A 9,425-nucleotide genomic window follows, 5' to 3' on the forward strand; every position below is an offset into this window, starting at 1 on the left:
TAAATATTTTTTTTTATAAAAAATCTTATCGAAAATATTCTTTGTTGGTTTCAAAATTTAGCTAGAATTTTGAAATTTTTTATATATAAATAAATATCAGGAGAAAAATTGTACATAACGAAATAAATAGGATGCTAACATTGAAAAATTGTGAGGATATTGGAAAATATTGATATAATTAAATGTATATGACATGTTAATGACTTCAATATCTAAATGATTTTCTTGAAAAAAAAATAATAAAATTATTGTTATGAGTTCCATTTATATTAATTTAACATGTTTTTAAAAAATTATTTATATTGTTAGTGATTTTTTTATTAAAAATAATATAAAATAATAAATTTCGTTTTGGTTTATTGTAATTATACATGACCAAAATGGAGAAAATTTAGGAGAAATAGTGTCAATTTGTGATTAAAAAAAAAACAGAAAAAAACACTCGATTATCACCATATTACATTCAATGAGAATCTTGAATTTTTTTTTCAGACATAAAACACGTCAAAATTATAAGCATCACTTACGACTTATTATTATTATTATTATTATATTGTTGTTTGAAAATTCAAAAAACCGAATTGCAACCTATCCCAAATCTCAATGAGTAGAAAATATAAAAAGGTTCCATTAAAACCCAAAAACACTTTATATATACATAAATCACAAGTACACCCAGTATATTGACACATATAATATGACAGCATAAAACTCTAATATAGGTGACAAATTGTACAAAAATCATAATGGCAAGAGCATAACAGGGCATGGAATGAACTCAGCCAGTAGGTTAGCATCCACATGCTTAGAATGAATGGCTTCCATGCTTAGAACCACCAAATCCAAGTTCAGATCATCAGCCACCTCCCCAATGATTGCTGTTGGCTTGCTTCCTTCCCCTAATCGCTCCAACAATCGAAACTCTTGGAATCCACCTGTGTCATTCCAAGAAAAACTCGTCGATTTCTTGTCTTAACTAAATATTGGATACGTAGTCCCTGACTCCCTGTGGTTTGAAGAAATCTAGAAATTTCATCCTTGTAGTTTGAACCTCACAAACAGTACCCATGGTTTATGAAAGTTTTATCAAACTATAAGAACTAAATTCTAACTTTATCCAAACCATATGACCAAACTTGTAATTTAATCGTATCAAGTCACCTAAACAGATAGCTATCATGGTAGATTTGAACTCACAATGTTAAAGAGGCTAAGTTTACTGCTTGCCCCTTTGACTTAGTTAAGTCCTAACTTAAGGGAGTTTCTGTACAACTACAAACCTTCAGACAAATGCCAACGAATGCTCGAGAGTTGGTTGTCGTGCTCCGGAAACGAATCTTTCTGCTTTTCATCAATCACTGTGAATTATCACAGAGATATGTTTTCAGGAGTTTTGCTTCCTAAAGATGGGAAAAAAAAAATGAAACGAACATACAGACTACTGTTATGTCAGCCCCATTGTTCTTTGCCAAAGCAGCAGTAGTCGCAATAGCCTGTTCCAAAGCCACCTTAGTATTTGAAATGGTATATAAAAGATTGTGCCAGCAAAGAAGTGATCAATTGTGAAAATTTACTCGCCAGGTCCTTCATTACTGATACATGAATAAGCCGTAAAAGTTGGATTGGAATAAATAGAATGATACTAGAAACCGAAATTCCTAACAAGACATCTAGATGGCTAATTTGCAACCACAGAAACAAATGTTCCTAATGATCTACAACCAGGTTGGCCTATAGGAAATGTAATTCATTCTTGTCTGAATCAAAATTCTGGTTGAATAACAAAATTTGAAGCGACAAAAGAACGGTCACCTGTCTCGTTCCCTCGGAAAGAAAAGGATTGCGATCCGTTATTGGAAGCAGCAGGTGTTTGAATTCAGTGAAGGAGCCGGCAACTAATGTTGCTTCCGAATCTTGTGGCTTGGCTTTAACTGATACCAAACAAGTTACAAACTATGTTACGTGAATTCTATGAGAGCTAATAAAAGTCCCCCAAGTTTCTTGAATGACAAGAAAAATGCACAAAAAAGGTAAGCTTATGAAGAACTCTTAGAGATATAAAGTCCAACACAATGTTAAAGGTTCACTATCTCAATCTAAAATTAACCACCAACCTTCTAAGAAGTAACTCGATCAAGAGTTGTGTTTGTTTCCAACAGCATTGCTGCAGTAGGAATTTACCAGTAAACGAAAATTTTTTGTTTTAAAATTGTTGTTGGGTATGGCAGTGAAACACTTTTGAAAATGGACATCATGGGTATGAAATCCATTTAGCAACGGTAACTAAATTAAATTTGAGCAAAAAAAAGGTGCAACTCACATAGTAATTGAAAAAGAAGAATACTCGCTCATACTTCATGTCCCTAAGAAATAAAAACTTGGTTAAATAACAATTAGTGTCTGTTTGGTCTCTGAGCTTTGAACAATGTCTAATAGGTCTTTCAAAGTCAAATTTGTGTTCAAAAAGTCATTCATCTCCAACAAGTTCTTGAATTTTCAATTTTGCATTGAATAGATGAATACTTTTTAAAATTCTCAGACTTGCTAGATATTTTTAAAATCCAAGAATCTATTAGATATAAAATTGAAACTTCATGAACCTAATTGACACATATTTGAAAGTTCAATAGCTAAACTCGGAAGTTCACTTTTCACCTAAAAGTTATATAGGATAAGATTCCTCTTGAAGAAAAACATATTGTTCTTATTCAAAAAAGCCAAAAGAAAATGTCATTTTAACAAAAGCGTGAAAGAAGAGCATAACATACAAACTTTGTCTACGTTAAAATAGTATATTTTTTGCTACGGCGCTTATTACATATCGTTCCTCGCATTTCAAATTAGTCCTTGATTAAGTCTCAAGCTACATTTTCATTGAAGATTTGCTAATAGGAAAAGTGAATAAAGCCCACAATCCAAAATCAAAGGTAGTTCACTTACGAACTACTTGATCGTAACAGTACTTTTATCATTAGGACCCAATCGTTACAATCTCAAAGGGACCATAAATTGAATCTTACTTAAAATCTAGTTCCTACATAGATTTGATACCAAATGAAACAACAGAGCCATCAATTCAAAGCGTTACCGTCGGAGAAAAGATGCTAAATCAGTAATTAATCATCAATGAAAGAAAACCACGGATTCCAAACAAACCCATTAAGCTTATAATCGAAGAGCAATAACACTATAATTTAGATGGGAAAAAAGGAACAAGAAAGAGAAAGAGAAACCTACAGCGATGGGGCATTTTGCAGCAGAGAGGGATGATTGGAAGCTTAAAACCTCGGCGCAGACGAGAATCAGAATGAAACGCGACAGTGAAGGAACAATCAGTAGCAAAAGAAGAAGTGAAAATGGAAGTAGAGAGTGGATGCTTTGAAGTTTCAAAAGGAAAAGGGAGGAAGCAACGAGCAACCGCCATAGATGGAAGTTTGGAAGAAGAAGAAGAAGAAGAAGAAGAAGATTGGAAGTTGGAAGGTGATTCGAGAAAGAAGAAGAGAGACAGAGAGAGAGAGATGGAAGTGAAAATGAAGGTTTAAAGTGGGAAAGGGAAGATTGTAAGAAAGCCATTTGTACATCTCCAAATTTCTATATGGGCTCTGATTTGGGCTTTGCTTTTATACCCCCTTAGCCAAATGGGCCTTCAGCCCAAACAACGTAGTTGCAAATCTACCATAATTATCATAAAAATATTCCCTTAATTATACAAAATATCCCTACACTAGAAGTGTTCATCGGTTGGTCGACATCAATTTTTAGCTCAAACCGCCGTCAACCAACGATATGTCAGTTCTTTTGGTTGGTTCCCATCGGTTTTAGAGGCATCGATACTATCGAGTCTAAACTTTATACTATGTCAAAATTATCATTAAACTTTCAAAAGTTTCAAAAATATCTTTAAACTATAAAAAATATATAAAATAATAATAATAATATATATATATATATAGCATATGAATATAAACTATTAACACTTATTTGAAAAATATGCTTAAACTTTTAAAAGTTGCATTAATATTCTTAATCTTATAAAAAAAATGTTTAAAGATGCTTCCACTGCAGTGATCCATTTGTTTGAATTATTTTTTAGTTCGAAAAGAATTAACTTAGCCTAAAATATTCTCAGCAAAATGATTTTTTTTTTTTTTTTTTTTTTTTTTTTTTTGGAAGTATGTAGGTCAATGAGAATGTGAATGATTTTGTGGTTAAAAAAGGTAAGAAAAATAGAAATAGTTAATCTGTAATTAATTAGTGATTATGATTAATTAAGATAGATTAGTTAATAATATAATCAAGGATCTTCTTAAACATGGTCTATATTTGAACTTTCAATTTTACATTTTATTTATTTGACTCATTCATATTACCCTAAGTAATGGCTCTCCGTAAGCCCTGAATCCATTAATATAACTCCTATAAGATAAATATTCTTATCAGAACAATGATGGGAAATGGAGTTTCATTTTTATCCCTCTATTTTAGTAAAATTAATACTCACTCACTGATTCTTAAACACCAAATAGATCTTTCATTCCAAGACATCAAAAGCACTTCCTTCAAACAGACATTCAATTCACAAAGACAAAGGAAGAAAAAAAAATTATATTTCAATGGGGCAAGCCCAATACACACTATAAATTTATTGTTATAAAACCATTCTGTCTATACTTCCACTTACAACAATTTCATCTATATATGAAAGCATCTATGAATCTACAATCTTACACTGAAAGTGTTAAACAATATAAGAATATAATACCGACAAAAATTGATCAAACAAAAAGCAAAAATGGACCCACAGACATTAAGAATGTGAGGATGACTGAGGTTAGAAGATTTGAACTACTATTTGTAGGTTTTGGTTTTTCTATTGATTGAGAAGTGTTATTAATGTTGCTGTTGGCTTGTGGGTTGATGATTGTTGAGCGAGGGGCGGCAGCAGGGGCAGGGGTCGGACCGACGGGAAGATTGTTGGTGTTTTCATCCTCATAACCAGTGCCTAGATAATGACAATCCCATGTCAGAAGAAAATGCGAAATTTATCCCAAAATGAACAAAGTTAAAAGAACTTTAGCAGAACTCACAGTTTGATTCCTTCCATCCCAAAACCATCTTTTCACGGTCAAAAACTATGTGATAACCAGTCATGAAGTTTTCTGCATTAATACACAACATACATCATGAAAAAAGCACTCCTCGATTGATCGTGGTGACAAACATGTCTAGTATAAATCCACTTAAAGGTATAACAAAGCTATTTCCCTTCGTCGATTGTCTATTCGACTTCAAGACTTGTATCCTACATGTTAGGCTTTGTGTATCAACGGAATTCTCTATGTTTCTTTTAGCATGAGGTCTAAAAGGTAAACGATCAATATGAAACGAAAAGGGAATAATCTGCAACATAATTGTGCAACAAATGACCATCCTATGAAAGAAAAGTTCAAAAAGATGTAGTAAACTTGAAGATATCACTAAACTATCAGCTAAAAATTGGGATACTTACGTCCAATGATATTTATGCTGTCACTTCTAGCAATGGCAAGACAAAAAAGAGTCGTCAACTGAAGACGATAATCAGAAAGAAAGTTAATATAGTAGCTCAAAAGGCAAGACGAGCCAATGAGAATATTACACTGCAGTAGTCATAACTTTACCCGGGTGGATATCAAAACTACTGGATGATTGATGACAAAATGTCCACCACCTTTCATTGTCAAATTCATCACAGGGTATGTGAATGTGGTTTGATTTGGGCTGAAAGAAAGTGGAAGTCAGCACTCGTATTTTCTCTCGGTATAGTTATGTTACAATAAAATTAAAAATAGTAAATAAATAAACATACAATGCCGTAATTATTTTCTTCGTTAACTATGTTCAAGAATTTGGGGATGCTTGTATATATTTTCAAAGTTGGTTATTGTATTTTTATTTTATTATAATTCGTGGTTAGATGTAATCATGTTGATATATGGAACTATATCACATTACCTCAGTTCATAGCAGTTTTCAAAAGGAAGGCCTGAACTCATTGTATACCGCTTTTCTTCAATCATAGAATCAAACTACAAAATGACATGGATAAGCAAACTGAAAGACATGGGCCATGGCACAAGAAACTGCACATATATCTACAGGGTGCTTACTTTGTCAGCAAAAACTGAATAGGCCGGGTCGTTCAGGTAGGTAAATGAGGTCCCAGAGTCAAAAATTGCAGCAACATCAACATTGGAAACATGTCCTCCCACCCCTATCTGAGTTATGCTGATGTTATAAGTAGGACTAACATATGCACAAGGAGGGGGGGGGGATTATTAGAATGATTTAATTGGAAGTTTCTACTTGTCCAGTTGACAAAACATGAAACTAGCATATATACACCTATTAAGTGATACTTACTGTTTTCGTCCTAAGTTGAATGGTGTTTCACTTTGGCCCGGACTACCTTTATCTCCAAATTCAATTCTTCCCATTCTAGCAGGTCCAAAACATAAGGAAAAGGAATTTGAAATGAGTCCTGCATTTGCCAAGATGCTAGGAACTGAAACATTCTCGATACCTAACCCAAACAAGCCATTTGGTGCTGCGGAGCTCAAAAATGCACCACTCTGGTCCTTACCACACCTGAGGGACAACATATCCAGATATCAATTACCCAATTGAGAATAAATGAAGGAAATCACAACAACTAGCCATGCATTGCTAAGGTTGTGCAATTTGTCAAAGATTGAAGAGATAAAATAATGACCTACCCCAGAGTAATCTTTGCATTAACAGGTTTTGATTGGTCATCGTTTGTGGTTAAGTGCAATATATCCTCTACCAAGTAGCCAGTAGAAGAGGTGTTATCAGAAAGGTATGAAACCTCATAAGGGCATGTGTCACTTCGTGACGAGCACTGGTCCGCGTGCGCACACAATGAACTACTACATTGGACCTCCTTGCTAGTTGATGAATTACTTGGGCTGTAGATATTAAAGTTTACTGGCTGTTGACAGAAACAATAGCAGGAGTTTCCATGGAAATTAATAATGAGATTATGATAAAATGAACCAATGGAATTAGAACAGAACACATCAAAACTTTTGAAAACATATAATATACTTGTATGGGATGATTAGAGTATTGGAATAGCTAAATTTATCCTAACTTGCCAGCTTCCGCTTTGGGTTCATCAGTGATTTAACAGATGAGTGTGTTTGATTCAGAATCTTATTTTCTTATAGACGATGAACCACTCAGGCAAATGCTCACTTGAGTCCTTGACACAGACTGCATTTATAAACCTTTGTGATATGACACCAAATACATGTTGGCTTCTTTAGGACATTAAAAACAGATTTTTTAGTGAAATTCCTCAAAATGTGCACAAAACCCGCCTAGTTTTTACATAATATCCACAGACACATTTCAATAAATATGTAAACAAAATGTCTATCTAAGGCATCGGTCGATAACCGTTTATAATTATTATAATTATTATTGAACTAAACAATTAAGCACTTTTTTAATGAATGAATATGTGCATTTAATGTAGAATAAAAACTAGTTTTCAAAACTTGACTTGGTTTTAGAAAGTGGATAAGAAAGCAAATAAATTTAGAGATGAAAAGTGTATCTATAGGCTTAATTTTCAAAAAACCAAATTGTCACCAAACGGGCCAAAGGAAATAGTATTCATCACCCATTATGCCCCATGTCATAGTGTGCTTTTGTTCGTGTTTCTCATGTCAAGGACTTCAAAAGATGAATCAACCAGCCTTTAAAAATTCAATTCGAGAATAAAAAGCAAAGGGTTGCAGAACTATTACCCCTTGGGATGTATTAAAACCAGTTATACAATTAACACAATCACATGGTAACCAGAACAAATCACTGCCAGTGTCCAATGCCACTAAATACGAAGCCTCCGGTGTTCCTACCGTAACCTCAGCATAATACAGACTGAAATCCAACATTACAAAGAAGGAGAAAAAAAAGAAAATGAGTAAATAATAATAATTACAAAAAAAAAAAAAGATACACAGATTCAAAGAGGAAAGTGACTAAACAAAATCCCTTTTTGATCCCAATTGAAAAGATTCCAAATTCCCCCATCCCATAATTAAGAATCAACAGTTAGAAATCCCAACACGCAAGCAACTCAAATCAGTAACCAAAATCTTGGAAAACGAAAAAGAGAGTTACTAAACAGAAGAAAACCGTACAATCCAAGTGGGTTAATTCGAAGGGTTTGGTTGCCGGAGAAGAAAGTGAGTGGAGGCTGATCTTGAACAAGACGACGAGAATGAACAAAATGGTCTGTACGGACCATGGCGGCGTAGTAATCGAGAGTGCCTTCTTGAGGTAAGGCATCGAGGGGGAGGATTTGACGAACGGCGTCGGAGTAGAGATGGTGGATATTGAAGGTGAAAGATCCGAGGGCATGGGAGGAATGGGAAATGAAGGTGAAAATGGAAAAGAAAAAACAGAGAGTCAGGAAGAAGGTAGAAGGGGAAGCCATAACTTGGGATTTGGGGGAGGAATTGGAAGAAGAAACTGAAAGGGTTGATGAAGAAGATGAAGCAGTGGCATTAGATGAGATTAGAGTTAAGAAGGATTTTTTGAGAAGAAATTGGTCGTCTTCTTCATAGGTCAGCCTCAGTCTTCTTCTCGTTCTACACTCTGGAGCTCGACGTAACCGTGAACATTGACCCGGCTACTTTTTTTTCCTTTTTCTTTTTTTATTATGTAAATTATTTATTTATTTATTATCTTTTTTAGACATATTTAATTATTGTTGAATTGTGGGGGGGAAATTAAAAAAAAGACTTGAAGTAGCTACGTGTTAGATTATAGAATGGGCTAGATAAAATTAATGAGGAGGGTGGTAGGGTATGTTATTTCGATTTTAATTTTTTTTGGATCGAGAGTATTATTGTAACTTTTGTCAAACGTATTTTTAAATCGTGATATCAATAATTTTCATCAATATACTTACTATAACGATAGGGGTATTAATAAATTTATTTTTCTCAAAAGAAAAATGGTAAAGATTCCATTTTTCGCATTTTCAAAACATGAGGATCTACAAACTCATAATATCAAATCTATATTATAATTATAATAAGTTGTTACCGGACCAATGATCAGCATTTGAAATAGATTGAATGGTAATTTGTGTTTCTATCAAATACACTCAAATTGGTGCTTTCATTCTTGCATATTTACAGCAATAGCATAAATTTTCATCTCGCACCCATCATTTTATTTAGTATATTCATTATCAAATCAACATTTGTTAAGTCGATTAATAGTTAATTAGATGAGTTTTTTTTTAAAGATAATAATAATAAATCATAAACTTCAATGAGCAAAAATGAATTTTGGCAATATATGTCCCAAATTTGGTTAGAAATTGGTGAAAAGAATGTAAGCAAACA

The 9,425-nt window shown here is 33.4% G+C and overlaps 2 protein-coding genes across 2 annotated transcripts; both read right to left on the minus strand.

The window, feature by feature from the left end:
- Positions 1-630: 630 nt before the first annotated feature.
- LOC120090039 (cell wall integrity/stress response component) lies at positions 631-3,565 on the minus strand. The gene is made up of 5 exons (XM_039047526.2): positions 3,238-3,565; positions 1,813-1,931; positions 1,436-1,493; positions 1,281-1,358; positions 631-935 (listed from the first exon to the last, which is right to left on the minus strand). Exons 1-5 carry the CDS (start codon positions 3,422-3,424, stop codon positions 742-744), a joined length of 636 nt encoding a protein of 211 aa, XP_038903454.1. The 5' UTR covers positions 3,425-3,565; the 3' UTR covers positions 631-741.
- Positions 3,566-4,589: 1,024 nt separating this feature from the next.
- Positions 4,590-8,744, minus strand: LOC120091998 (aspartyl protease family protein 1). Its single transcript, XM_039050184.2, has 10 exons — positions 8,211-8,744; positions 7,815-7,947; positions 6,756-6,991; positions 6,403-6,627; positions 6,150-6,285; positions 5,995-6,068; positions 5,661-5,760; positions 5,510-5,567; positions 5,088-5,159; positions 4,590-5,002 (listed from the first exon to the last, which is right to left on the minus strand). Exons 1-10 carry the CDS (start codon positions 8,504-8,506, stop codon positions 4,776-4,778), a joined length of 1,557 nt encoding a protein of 518 aa, XP_038906112.1. The 5' UTR covers positions 8,507-8,744; the 3' UTR covers positions 4,590-4,775.
- Between the last annotated feature and the right edge of the window lie 681 nt (positions 8,745-9,425).

Source organism: Benincasa hispida, chromosome 11, assembly GCF_027475165.1.
Source record: "Benincasa hispida cultivar pf3 chromosome 11, pf3_genome.v1.1, whole genome shotgun sequence".
Classification (NCBI taxonomy): domain Eukaryota; kingdom Viridiplantae; phylum Streptophyta; class Magnoliopsida; order Cucurbitales; family Cucurbitaceae; genus Benincasa; species Benincasa hispida.